The sequence below is a fragment of the Cheilinus undulatus genome, linkage group 18, assembly GCF_018320785.1.
Source record: "Cheilinus undulatus linkage group 18, ASM1832078v1, whole genome shotgun sequence".
Lineage (NCBI taxonomy): Eukaryota > Metazoa > Chordata > Actinopteri > Labriformes > Labridae > Cheilinus > Cheilinus undulatus.
In genome coordinates this window covers 30082951-30097316 of record NC_054882.1, presented here as the reverse complement: position 1 = coordinate 30097316, position 14366 = coordinate 30082951, and the positions used below count along the sequence as shown (strand labels likewise).

The window sequence follows — 14366 nt, the reverse complement described above, 5'->3', positions numbered from 1 at the left end:
TGATTGCTAGCAGTGGTCAGTCGTTTGCAGTGAACACTGGTGACGGAATCAGGGAACGTAAACACAAAAGATTGTGGTAAATTAATGGCAGATGTTTGTAGTGACTAATCAGACAATAGTTCTATTTTAAAGTACAGTCAGGGAATAGACTTTTTCTTATGGTCAAGGCTGAACACATGCTTGATACTTGACGAGAATCCATGATAGCATTTATCTTAAATGATTTCAAAGTCTTCCACAAAGCCCCACATCACCACCACCCTCTTTAACTATGTCATTACTCTGTTGTGGTGAGCGCCTGGCTCTGCAGAGTGCTCGGTGTGGTGCAACAATCACATCCAGCTGCTGAAAAATGGGATCTGACATGTGAAACCACTACAGACACGCGTGCTCTCTCACAAACACATCATGATGCAACACACAAAAGCGCAAGCCTGGACCACTTATGCATGCTGAGTCTTCGTATACAGTCTATGTGCTTTGGAACATTTATTGCACTTTGTTTGATCTGTTCTTTATACTGCCCATAGGCCTTAAATTATTGATCTTATAGTCAACTTTGCAACTTCTTTAGCTGTACCAAATAATTCTGAAGATAAAAGCTTCTTATTCAGACTATTGTATTTTTATGAATGCTGATGCACTAAAATACATAATCTAACATCAAAAGTCTTAAGTTTAGTGATAGCATACTAAAGAAATTGAAGTCAAACTCCCTCTTGATTTGTTGTTCTCAGCTCTGTGATCACACCAAACATCAGCACTTATTTCTGCTGGCTTTTGTAAATTCAGAGGCTCAAACATGAGTCATACAAGTATTTTTCACAACATATCATGTAATAATCATGTAATCATTTTTCGAAAAAATACTCTCACAAAAAATAGATTGTGGGTCAGATGGTATACTGGAGATAGGGAGAAGATCATCCCTACTAATCAAACAAAACACAGACAAATATAATAATAATAATAATAATAATAATAAAATCAAAATCAAATCATCAAACGACTCTCAAATTGGATCTGGATCTTATTGTTTATCTAAAACAGACCAAGAAAGCCAAAGAGCTGGCTCTTTGTACCAGCTTGTTCATGAATGACACATCATTAACTACATGCAAAACCTTTCAAAAATAAAATCATATTTAACTTCTGGTTAGGGTTAGGGTAAAAGTCAAGATAAGGGCTAGGATACCACAAGTTAGAAGACAGACACCTGATCTGCAAAACCTGATTACAAAACGTTTGAAAAAACCAACAGTCTGCTTACAGTATAAAAGACTTGTCCTCTACTAAAACAATAACACAGCTAACATAGCTAAGGCTACAGCTAACAAAGCTAGGTAAGCTATGTTAGCTACGTACATTATATAGATAAAGAGTGCACATCTCTACAGTTCTGCAAATCTCATGATCTGTATTTTATACATTTATAATAGCTATGTTAGCAATGTTAGCTTATGCTACATTTTCTAAAGCTAACGGTGATGTAACTTACATAGGTACATTAGCTAACATAGCTACATTTGATAAAGCTCCCGCTGTGAAGTCTATAGCTAACGTAACTACATTGTTTTACTTAACTATGTAGCTAGCATAGCTATGTTAGTTTTAGCAAAAGCTAACAAAGCTAAAGCGAGCAACTGTTTACAATTCTATTTGTTTTTTTGTTTTGTTTTTTAAAGATAAATCTTTTTTTTTGCAGGACAGCGGATAGAGGCAGAAACAGGGAAGGAGGAGTGACATGAGGGAAAGGAGCAGCAGGCTGAAACTGAACCTGGGCCACCGCTAGACCATCTGCGGCCCTGGGTTAATACTTCTATAATGGGTCTATACATAATTTAATCCAGGATTAGACCTCTGTCACATCTGTTGTACCAGCAAATTATGTCACTTCCGTCTTGACAGAGCCAGCGTCTCACAGTAGTGGTCTGAGATCTGCAGTCTGCTGCCATAACCCTCTCAAATGATGTGCCATTTTTTTAAAAAAGTATTCTTCTTCTCTACATTTGGTCTGTATCCATAAGCTTTGAGAGAGCATGCATAAATATGGATGAAAAGAATGCAGACACAAGGCTCCGTATCGGACATAGAGCATAAATGAGCCCTTAGCATTTAGTTTAAGAAATAGAAAGAGAAACATTTTCTTTCATAGTTAGGAAGTTTGGTTTTTATTCCATTGGTATGTACTGAAATATACAAAACACTGACACCTGCCAATCCAGCGGCAACAAAGACAGGAAAAGGACAACAGGGAACAGAATGTACTCCCAAAATACACCGACAGAAAACTACAAATGTGTAGTACTTTAACTCCCATCCAGTCAAATTGTCTTTTTTAAGGCCTACTGTCTGGACAAATGGACTGTTGATTTGGTTCGATCAACATAGTAAACAAGACAAAAATAATTTGTTCATTGTCACCAAAAATTGGTATGACAGGGAATGCAGAACTTCATATAAGTAAAGATCAACAGTAACACATATTCCAGAACCAGAGTGCTAAGAAAGTCACATTAATTCAAGAAAACAGAGAAAGATGCACAGAAGAATGAAGCTTCAACATAGAGTCCGTGCTGAGTTAGCTTCACAACAGATAGAGAAAAATTGGCTCCTTATTGCATTTACTTTAAGTTTAAAGGTTTGGTCTTTAGCGTGTCCTGCAAGTTCATTAAAACTAAAAGAAAAAAAAAAACAACAAAAAAATTTTGGTTAAAGATAATTGGTCAAAGCATGCTGGTAACTGCTCAGGAGAAATATGAAAAAATCCTGCGCCCTATTGGCGATCATTAACAGGTTATTCTCCAACCACAAGTTTTTCCAAAATATCTTTTCTCTGGCATGTTAGATTTTAAAGCAGACAACACTGCATGGATATTTTACAGGCTGATTTTTTATAAAGAAGTGTTTTCTCTCTCCAGCAGCGAATAGCGTTTATTCAATTGATGTGTTTAATGGTGATATAGTGCAAAAATCTACAATTTTTACAAAATACATTAAAAACAAAACAAGTTTATGTGAAAGTTCCAGTTTCATGCCAAAGGACAGTCTCACAAATACTTCTGAAATGAGAGGAAATCTTGTGTTTTATATTATCAGGCAGTAAATCCCTTGTGAAAAGTGCCCTTTACTCCTTGGGTAAGCTCTCTCTCTCTCTCTCTCTCTGACCCACTCTCACACTTTAAGAAAATAGTCTCATTATTACCAAAATTGTGTGTACTATATCTAATCTAAGTTTGCTTTGCACATTTTGGTTGGTGATTTTTCTTAGAAATGAACCAAACTTGAGCAAATCCATGGAATGTTTCCGATATTGTGCAAAAAGAAGACACACTGATCTCCACCGACAGTTTCTTAATGCGTCTCTGTTGAACACATCTCCATCCTCCGTCTGCATGCTGCTTGTCGCAGTAGATCATGCTACAGTTTCTGTCTGGTTTCCTCTCCTTTTAAAGCCCCCAGTGAGTCATCCCCCACCTGATCGGCTTCCCTCTCTGTTTCCAAAACAAACAGTTTGGGATGGAACACCCTCGGCTCTCGAAGCTTCAGTGACAGTCCTTGTCTTTAATACATGTGGTGTTGTAAAAGTCCTGTACCACTAGGGGTCCTCTTCCATGTCATCCAGGTTAGGAGCCATGATGAAGTGTTTGGGGTAAACAAGACTGTGCTCATCTGCGAACTCCTCCCAGCGTGCGTCGTCACTCTCATGAGTGATGTAACGCTCACCTCGCCTTGTCTCAAACTCCCTGAGGTCCAACCATGTCTGATAGTCCTGAGGGAAACAAACACAAACAATTATTTTCTTTTTTCATATCACCCTCATCAGCCAGGCTTGAGTGTGCCATAATCATGTTAGAAATTGCAACTGCATTCCCCTTTGTTCTTTAGGGACTGAAAGCAGGAGGCTCAGTGTTTACTGTTGTTGTGGAGTTAGGTACACTAAACTCCCCCTTTTGGTTTCCTTATTGTTCGTTTAATGCTTCCATTTGTAGACACACATTTAGTTACTAAGCTACTTTTCACCATTTTACCAATTTCTGAAAAATAAAAAACTGAAATATTACACTGACATGAGTATTCAGACACTTTGCAACAACACTTAAAATTCAGCTCAGGTGCCTCCAATTTCTCTTGATCTTTGCAGAGATGTTTCTACACCTTGATTGGAGTCCACCTGTGGTCAAATAAATTGTCAGGACATGATTTTGAAAGGCACACTGATCTCCATAATTCTTCAATGGAAGAAGTTTGGTACAGCCAGGACTCTTCCAAGAGCTAGTCAGAGAAGGACTTTAGTATAACTTTACAAGAACTTTATTTATCCCCAGAAGGGAAATTCAATAAGAGGTGACCAAGAACCTGACGGTCACTCTGACTGAGCTCCAAAGATCCTGGAGATGGGACAAAGTTCCAGAAGGACATCACTGCATCCCTCCACCTATCTAGGCTTTATGGCAGAGCGGCTAGACAGAAGCTTCTCCTTAGTGCAAAACACATGAAAACCCACTTGGAGTTTACAAAAAAAGCACCTGAAGGAGTCTAAGAATTTGAGAAACAAGATTCTCTGGTCTGATGAAACCATGGTTGAACTAAATGTTTCCTCTGGAGGAAACCAGGCACCACCACCTCATCACCTGCCCAATATCATCCCAACAGTGATGCATGGTGGTGGCAGCATCATGCTGTGGGGGTGTTTTTCAGCAGCAGGGGCTAGTATACTGGTCAGGGTCAAAGGAAAGCTGAATGGAGCAAAGTACAGAGATATCCTCAATGAAAACTTGTTCCTCAGCACCCAGAACATCAGACTGGGCCAAAGGTTCCCCTTCCAACATGATAATGACCCTAAGTACACAGCCAGGACAACACAGGAGTGGCTTAGGGACAACTCTGTGAATGTCCTTGAGTGACCCAGCCAGAGTCCTGACTTGAACCCTATCAAACATCTCAGGAGCGACCTGAAAATGGCTGTCCAGCAACAGTCCCCATCCAACCTGACTTAGCTTGAGAGGATTTGCAAAGAAGAATGGCAGACAATTTCCCAATCCAGGTGTGCAAACCTTGTTGCATCATATTCAAAAAGACACAAGGCTGTAATTGCTATCAATTGATATCAGGGTTTTTTTACCAGAAGTTTGAAAAATATTCTAAAATTGTTTTCACTTTGTAATGATGGAGTACTGAGAGTATATCAGATAGGGATACCTGTTTTATACCACAGATATGTTAACAACATTTAGGAAAATTGGTGGAACCCTTGGTCCACTTCCACTTTTCCAAATGTTGCAAACGTATTTGTGCAAGTTAGACAATGCTTTAGACAGGCACTGAAGATTATTACATTTCTGTCATTAAAATAATGGAGATCTTATAATTTTGTAATACATGGTATTTTAAAGTATGAAAAATTATGGCAATCTAAATGCATACAAATGTCTACATTTTTTGGAGAATTTAAGCAGTGGAAAGGAGTTTATCTGCAATTTTTGATAATTAAAACAAAAACTGACCAATATTGGGTATTAGACAGGTTCCACCATAATTGGATTTTTACTAGAATAATACTAAAAGTCATAATTCTGGTATTATTATTTGCCATTTCTTTACAGAAAAAAATACATATCGTGCATCACCATTCAGTTAAAATAAATCAACATCTGATTTTTGGTCTATGCCACCAAGCCCTAGTTCCAATTTGACTGAGCATGATTTCTTTCAAACAAGTTCACATCAGTTTGGTGAAAGTTAAAAAGACAATAAGCACACACCTGTAACCAGGGATGGCTGAGACACTTATCCACGCTGTACCTCTTCCTCATCTTGACTTGGAGAAGGTTGTTAATCAGATCTGTGGCTGTAAGAAATAAAATGTTTACTTTAATCATAAGCAGAACTTTTAAGATTGATAATCTCATACCAACACTATTCTAAACAATAAGACTATCTATTGGTTGATCATTGTAAACCATGAAGATCATCTGTGCATACCAAGTAGAATAGGGTTACTGTAGTTGTTATCTAATTGTAATACAGTTCAGACTGTATGTGGGAGGAGCTGCAGCTTGGGCAGTTTTGAAATGATTCATCTCAAACACAGACAGAGAAAAGTAAGAGCCAAATTTCAGATGACCCAGACGCGTAGGCGAGGAGGACGAGGTTACAGGTCTGAGTATCAGTTTGACAACCTACAGCAGCAACAAGCACTAAGATCTGCTAAAGGATGACAAGTATTGATTTGAGGCAAACAGTTTCTCTTTCTTACCCTCTGCAGAGATGTCCTTCCAGGGCGTAGGAGGGTACATGAAGGCAGCATTCTGGATCTGGTCGTTAATGTCTTCGTCCTCGTTGAAAGGGAAGGTCCCACTCAGGCTGACGTACACAATAACTCCCACTGACCACATGTCTAAGGAGCGGTTGTAGCCTTTACTGCGGAGCACCTCTGGAGCCAGGTAAGCTGGGGTTCCCACAACAGACCGCCGAAATGACTTTTCACCAATGATGCGGGCAAAGCCAAAGTCACACAGCTTTACCTGGAGGAATACAGGAAACATGTTTAATAAATGCACATAACACAATGCAAAATATTCATGCCTGATTACTTTCGGTTTACCTGAGGGAACGGTTCTGCAGATGCAAGTAGAACATTCTCAGGCTTTAGGTCACAGTGGACGATGTTTTTGAAGTGCAGATGTCTCAAGGCCACCAAAATCTAGTGAAAGAGAAAACAACAGAAAGACCAGAGTTAAAACATCACAGGACTGTAGGGCTTTCACAATACCTCATACAAAAATGGATTTTTACAAAAAATACAGCATATATTGAAATATTCATTTTAATCAGAACAAGCTGCTGTATACTTTTTTGTTCAAAGTCCGCAGCTGAAGAAGAGAGGCTTACAGACATGGCTAGACAGAGTGATACATTTTTGTGACTCTTGCCAGACACTGACAAACTAACAAAACCAACACGAGACACATAAAATGTGAGCACCTATATGGCGCTACACTGTAAAGCTTGAGACAGCAAACACATTAACTACACAGGTTAGAGGGTGCAACTGAAACTTTGCTTGGCTGGTGTTTTGGTTTATTAAGGACTTGGGCCCATTATTAACATCTTAAACCTTACTGTTATGACCTAACTTTGGAGGAACTCCATTCCCCAGAATGGAGGCCGTTCTGGGGAACATGGATCATCCACTTCATATCTCCCTAAATGACCAAAGAAACAACGGTGGTGGACGGCTCCTCTCTCTTCGCTGCAGGACAGAAAGATATAGAAGATCTTTCATACCATCAGCAATAAGACTATATAATTCTACCATAAACAGATGAGACTCCAGACAAATGAATTTCCCTTAGGGATAAATAAAGTTATTGTATTGCATTGTATTTTAACTTTGCCAAAACATGACTTATAATTTACATTAGGTGAAACAAAGTTGAAACAATTTCTGGACATTTCCCCAAACATGAATTTATTTGAAAACAGGAGTCTCTTTCACAGCAGCCCCTCCACATTCGGAGGTCTCAGGAAAGCACCTTCTGCAATGTAATAAAGTGCGACTCAAACACAAGAGGTGCCATTTGAAACAGTTAAATGTCCTCCTCCTTACAGAGCGTCACCTCTGACTGGCTGCTTTAGGTGGGGAGTCAGCACACAATAAACCAATACTGTGACTCTAATACAATCCCAGTAGTGTGAGAATATTTACAAGAAATATACAATACAATATATACAATATGTACAAAATGCGAGGCAAGGCGATTAAAAACAAAACTAATGCTGTACTACAATTTTGTCTTTCTCCTTCAGTATACTCCCCTTTTGCATCAACACATTGCTGCATTCGGGTCTCTAACTGATCAAAGCAGTGCAGTAGGTCCTCTGCTTCACAGAACCTCTGTTGTTCTTTTCTTAACTTCTGACACAGACTCAAATCTTTTAGCACAGATTTGATCTTAGGAAAAAGTCACACGGTGCATCGTAGATCAGGTGATTAGGGAGGGTGATCAAGCACTGTGATTTGTTTTTGGGCCAGAAACTGCTTTTCCCAGAATGCAGTGTAAGCTGGCATGTTATCTTGATGAACAATGAAAAATATTTCCACAATTGTAATCTCTTAATTGGAATTTTTATCATAGTTTTTCTAGAACCTGTTTGTCATTGGGTTGATTCCCCGTGATTCCCCAATATGATACCCTAAATGTCAAAGAAAACAATCAACATGGCCTTGAATTTGGACATACTTTGTCTTGCTTTTTTCATCCTTGGTGACAATGACGCTCCAAAGTACTGACTGCTGTTTTGTCCCAGGATTGTACTGAAGGATCCAAGTTTCATTGCATGTAATCACTCCTAAAAAAAATTGGGTTTCTTTCAATTTCTTCCAAAATGTCTTCACAACTTAGCTCATGTTTTTCCCCTTGATCATGAGTCAGAAGTTCGGGAAACTTTGACACACACTTTTGGCATGTTTATTGATCATTTCCAACAATATGTTCAAAATGTTGAATGTTTTCAGAAGGTTTTAATGTGCATAGGTGTCAAAGTTAAATGGCCTTCAGTGTTGGAGTTATTTGACAGTGTTGATCAGTTCAATGTAAATTAAACTCTGATGAGCGTTAATTGATATAAGCCCTGCCCACTGCCATTTCAAATCTGGAGGATGGAGTTTTCCCATCATGCACCAGGGCAGAGCTTAGATGTGTTTACATATATTTATGTGTTTTGATGTGGTTGCATGTATTAAGATGTTGCAGGTTGTACATTGATCGTCCAGAACATTCATGGTCTCAGACATCCTTTATGTCTTCACAAAATCTTTGGTGCCGTTCAAACACACATGTACGTGACATGCAGTGTTCCCCATACATCTCAGTTAACCTACCAAAAGATTCGGCTGCTGTTTCGTTCAATTTCACCAAAAATGTCATCTTTTCAAGCTAATCTTTTTACAATATCTTAGTAAAAACACTTCAATCAGTAGCTAGCAGTGAACTAAAGATGGCACTTCATGGAAACTTACCACAGTTGTGCGTAAATACCTGACCTTTAATAAATAACACTCTGTGTGACTGTGAACCACATGGTTTTATCCTCATAAGCACAGTCCCATTATGTAATAGCCATACCTCGTATATTCAAAAAGGAGTTGTTTGACCATGTCACCACCCTCAGGGAGGGAGAGATTTCTTTCAATGCCCAAGGGCAGTTTCTTTCTTATCCGGTGTACGGTTAGCAATTCATCTAATCATCCCTAAAATGTAAATATTTGATTTAGGATTGGATTAAAAATTCTTCCTTAACTTTCACAAAAAGGTACACACTGGTCCTTCTGGATGATATTATAAGGCCTCTCATATAAAGCAAAAGTGTGCATTGTTTTTTTTTAGCAACTGCAACCTTTAAGTAAAAAAGTATCTCTCATATTCATAAAGAGAAGTAGGGAAAAGGGACAATTTACATTTTTGTCACCAGATAACTGAAATAACAAATCACGTTTACTTATAGGTTAACTTCAGTGAAAATTAGAAATTGTAAAAAAATTAGGATGAACTCTTATCAGACTCAGAATCATGGTGATACATCCTACAGTACTATAAACTCTAGCATCTAGATTCTTTAAAGTTTACATGGTAATCAGGGTGATATTTGTATAATCTAAGCAGTGAATAAATAGTGATTCCATATGGGGGAAAAAGGCAGTATATGCATGCAAATGCCCTTAAATACTTCCATCCTGACCAGTACCTTCATAAAGAAATATGATCTCATCTCCTCATCCCATCTATATTAACCACGCCTGGTGTAAGCCAGTGCTGTACGCATGTCTGCCTATGGCCCTGAACCAAAACCACAGTACGCCTGGCTCTCCTATCCTGACCCTGACTTTGACAGAAGTCCTCCTGGCCACATCAGAGCCTGGCTCGCCACAGCTAATGGGGTTCTTGTTAATGGTCCTGCTCCTGTTTGGGACAGGGGGATCCAAAGCCTGCCGCTCTTCTAATCAAGCCACAAAGCCACCAGCACACTGCAGGCTGTAATCCACAGCCAAGAAGGGGGCCATGATGCCAGGCAAACGAATCCAGTAAACAATTCCCCCCAAATCATCTCACCACAAGAATAAACAGACCCTGAAGCTAGAAAAGACGCTTGTGCTTACTCCAAAATCAGGAGGTAGGATGAGAGGCAAAGATGTTACACTTCTAGATGTGACTGAAGTGCTGTTTTAAAGTTTTAAGTGAGTAAGAGATGCAGTATAACACTTATAGTGTTAGTGTAGGTCATCAAAGCTGCTGAGAACAGCTGTCTTTTTCTGTTTTAGACTTGATGGAAAACTCCAGAAGAGAGGAAGCAAATAGAAAAGAAGTGTCTCCGCAACACAAACCTGTGTGACTAGAAACTTGGTGATCCGTTCAGGAAGTTTGCTCTTCTCACTGGACAAAATCATCTCCAGCATGTCTCCATGCAGCTTCTCCATCACCACAAACACCCGCTCTGGTGTCTCAAACATGCACTCCAAGTTCACAATACCTGGGTGATGCAGATTCTGGAGAGAAAAGTGACAAAACTGAAGAATAGCCAGACAGATGTGAACATGTTTGCTCTAGCAACATGTTACAATGTCAAGATGGATGTTTATTTTGTGTGAAGACTGAGGGATTTGGATTATTACCTGTAATATGGCCACCTCATTCCTTAGCTGGCTCTCCTGCTTGGTAGGAAATCTCATCTTATCAATAACCTTGATGGCCACATCTCTACCACTTTTTCTGTGCTTCCCTGGAACATCATGAGAAAATCAGAAACTTATGCTGAGTGTAAAAAAATAAAATAAAATCCATGGTAAAGTTTTGTGTTTTAAAATATAAGTGGTTCCATACGAATAGTGAAAACTACCTCCATACACGATGCCAAACTGGCCCGATCCCAGAACCTCATCAGAGAATATTTGGTAAACTGAGGCGATATCCTGCGCAGAGATAATGCATACTGTTACTATTGGGTTTAACTTTTACTGCTGCAACATTTGTATAGTTTACATGCTGGCATCGGCACTGAGGAGATATTTACAATACATCATTACAACCTCAGAGAGAATAATGCTCTTCCAAATGGTTTCTGGTATTGCGAAAGCTTCTTTATATGTAACTTTCACTCAAAGCAGAAACGAAAGTGTGAGAATCATCCCTTAACCCAAAAAAACAGGTCGTACACTTCCCCATTTTTGCAGCATGAAAGCTTCCACTGAAGATTTTGATCTTACCACAACAGCAACTTTAATAGCTGATGAATGCATGCATGTGCAGACTGTGCTGGGAAATGATGCAAGGGTACCATAAAGACAAAAGAAGCCCCACTCACCACGTTTTCCTGTATCTGGCTGTTGGACACAGATATGCTTATGGACAGCTCTTCTAAAGAGAAAAAACACAATGGTTTAATATTCAGGATTAGAAGAAATGGATCTTTACTGGTGCACCACATAGACAATAAATAACTGAGTCATTGTATTGCAAAGGACATTTCTCCAATAGTTTTTTTTCTACAACCTTCAAGTTTATCCCAGCTGCATGCAATAAGTCACAGCCCCACAAATGAAGCATTTTATTGCACAATAATTTGGCAATAAATTGGATCATGTATGACTAAATGGTGCAAGTATTCAATGCATTTCATAACTTGGAATTGGTGCAGCCGCTGGGGCTAATTCTGCATATTAGCCAATGATTAAGAAAGCCAAAGATAAAAGCAAGAAGAAATCATGTCACTGGTATAAATATTTGGCTAATGCTACACACAAAAGCTCTCTTTAATCTTGGATAATGAGCTAAAACTCTTAATGAAAATAACCACATAATAACCCCCCCAATACTTGATGATTAAATCAAATAATGTCAATGAAAATTAATTATTTGTAATTAATCTACCCAAACTGAAGTAATTTATATGCTTCTATCTGTGGATGGTGAACATTGTGAAAGCTTATTGTCATCCATGAGTGATGATGAAGTTTCAAAGAGTCAAGTCTTCAGCCTTTTGTGATCATGCCTGAACTTCAAAATGAATCCTTGCAAAATAAGCATGACTTATGAGGAGCTCAGATCTGGCAATCAATTAACAAAGAACCCTTAAATAAAGGCTACTAGATTTCAAAATAATGTTTTTCTTTGCCTTAGATGTAAGAAAATATCTCTTCAGTTCAGGACTATTTATTTGACAGCTTTTAACTTCACTTTATCGAAGGTATTCTTGCAAGCCTATGGATGAAGCCAAAAAACAAGGAAAGCAAGAGTCTCTTTTAGTTGTGGCATTAATCGTAACAAATGTTGTCTTGTGTTGAGTTAGGAAAAACCCTGTTGCGTCACAAGTCATTACAATAAGGGAAAACCCACACTCTTTTAGATTCAAGGTACATAACAGACAGACAACATTCCCTGTCGATTAACTCTATATAACAATAAACTGTCATCAGTACAGAACCAGTGTCTAATGCAGATTAGTGCTGTTATCTTTCACTCACTATGATCTTTGCCCTGTCCGGCAGCACTGGCCACGCTGGGCTGAGGGGTGACGGGCATCAGGGCCTGTCTGATGGCTTTCTCCCAGCCCTGAGCCACCTCCATGCCCACCCCTGAGGCCGCGAGCGCCGGGCTGTGGTAGTGACTGCAGTTGTTCTCTCCTACGTAGTAGACCATGGTGGCGGTGATGATCTCAAAGCAGTGTGGGTTGCTACCCTGTGCCAGATTACTGAAGTCTCTGGACTTTTCAACCTGGAGGATCTCAGAGAGAGGAATTTCCTGTGGGAGAGGTAAATAAAAATCCTTTTCAGATATTTTTTTTAAAGTAGTTCTTAAGAAAGAGAAACCTACAACAGATGTTTTTAAACTGCTACCATTTTTGTTTGCACCTGTTTTCTTTAGTTGAGGAATACCATGTGCTCATAAACTTGAACTTCATGCACATTTTTCTCCTGATTAGCATAAAAAACACCCATTTATGCCCATAAAGAGTTGTAAGACTGCAGGGCTGTGTGTAAACACAGAAGTAGCAAGGTGTCAGTTATGTCCCAATTAACATAAGCTGTAAAAACAATCATCAGGGGTAGAAAGTAACTAATCACATTTACTCAGATTACTGTAATTGAGTAGTTTTTTTAGGGTACTTGTACTTTTTTGAGTACATTTTGAAATCAGTACTTGTCCTTCTACTTGAGTAAGTTTAAACCAGAGTAACTGTACTGTTACTTAAGTACAATACTCTCGTCTTTCTCCACCTCTGTTGACTACACAGTAGCACATAGCAAGGGAATGATTCCAACTCACATCCACACAGCTACTCAACACAGCAAAAACCAGAGTTGATTTTTCAGGGTTAAACATTTCTGAGTTTGTTTCAACTCACAACTTGTAATTTTAAGTCCATTCTGAGTAAAACTGTCTTTTAGTGTTGGAGTTATTTGCCAGTGTTGATCTTCTCTCTATAGAGAGTTAATTAATCTAAGCTCCTTCCACTGAAATTTCAAATCTGGGTGATATTAAGGCTGAGTTTACCCATCATACCCTTGGGCAGAATGTTTTAGATGTTTAAGGGCTTGTTTGGATGTTGCCTGTTGCACAGTGATCACTGCTGGGTTTTTATTTATTTTTTGCTCATATTTATGGTTGAACTTTGTTGTTACTTTAGGTGCTCTTAAAGAATGCTTTTTCTTCATCAGTCTGATTGCCTTGCTATGAGGTTGACTCAGCTTGATTCTTGCCAGAGTAAATCCACCTTACCTGAGATTTTCAGGAGTTACAGCAGCTCTGTAATACTGTAAAATATTTAACACTTTCAAAAGTGTAGTTTAACTTTACTGTATGTGGTGTGGACCAATACAGACACATCTGAAGTGTTACATTTAACTCTATATGAGTTTAATTAACACTGTCAGTGTATTTTGCTTTATCACAGAGGCATGGCTTTTCCTGATCAACCTGGTTTGCCACTAAAGAAAGATAACATTTTATTGTACAACGCCTCAGTAGTTACTCAGTATGGACAGTAAGTTTAAATTAAATACTTTTTACTTGTATTTGAGTAGATTCATAGACTGGTACTTTTACCTTTACTTAAATACGTTTTAACCAGAATAACTGTATTTTCACTTGAGTACAATAGTCATGTACTTTTTCCAACTCTGATAACCCCCTACTGGACTCCAAGTGTAAGAGCACTTAGATAGTTCTTGAGTGGATGCAGTGCTGTTATGTAGTGCAAAATGAAACTGAAAAGGTGGACTAACTTAGGTATTTTATGTCAGTAATGGATATTAAATATATGCAAATTGAATGACATTACTTGTTCAGATAGTACTGTCAACAGAA

At 38.6% G+C, this 14366-nt stretch overlaps 1 protein-coding gene across 2 annotated transcripts in view; it reads right to left on the bottom strand.

Moving 5' to 3' along the window:
* Positions 1-2153: 2153 nt before the first annotated feature.
* prkd3 (protein kinase D3) overlaps positions 2154-14366 on the bottom strand; it is a 77076-nt gene continuing 64863 nt past the window's right edge. For both annotated transcript variants that reach the window (XM_041812412.1, XM_041812411.1), the window contains exons 11-19: positions 12524-12800; positions 11365-11417; positions 10900-10972; positions 10676-10782; positions 10388-10549; positions 6608-6706; positions 6260-6527; positions 5766-5851; positions 2154-3772 (exon numbers count right to left, since the gene is read on the bottom strand). In XM_041812412.1, coding sequence (XP_041668346.1) covers positions 3599-3772; positions 5766-5851; positions 6260-6527; positions 6608-6706; positions 10388-10549; positions 10676-10782; positions 10900-10972; positions 11365-11417; positions 12524-12800 — 1299 coding nt within the window. In that variant the 3' untranslated portion in view covers positions 2154-3598. The remainder of the gene's footprint in view (positions 3773-5765; positions 5852-6259; positions 6528-6607; positions 6707-10387; positions 10550-10675; positions 10783-10899; positions 10973-11364; positions 11418-12523; positions 12801-14366) is intronic.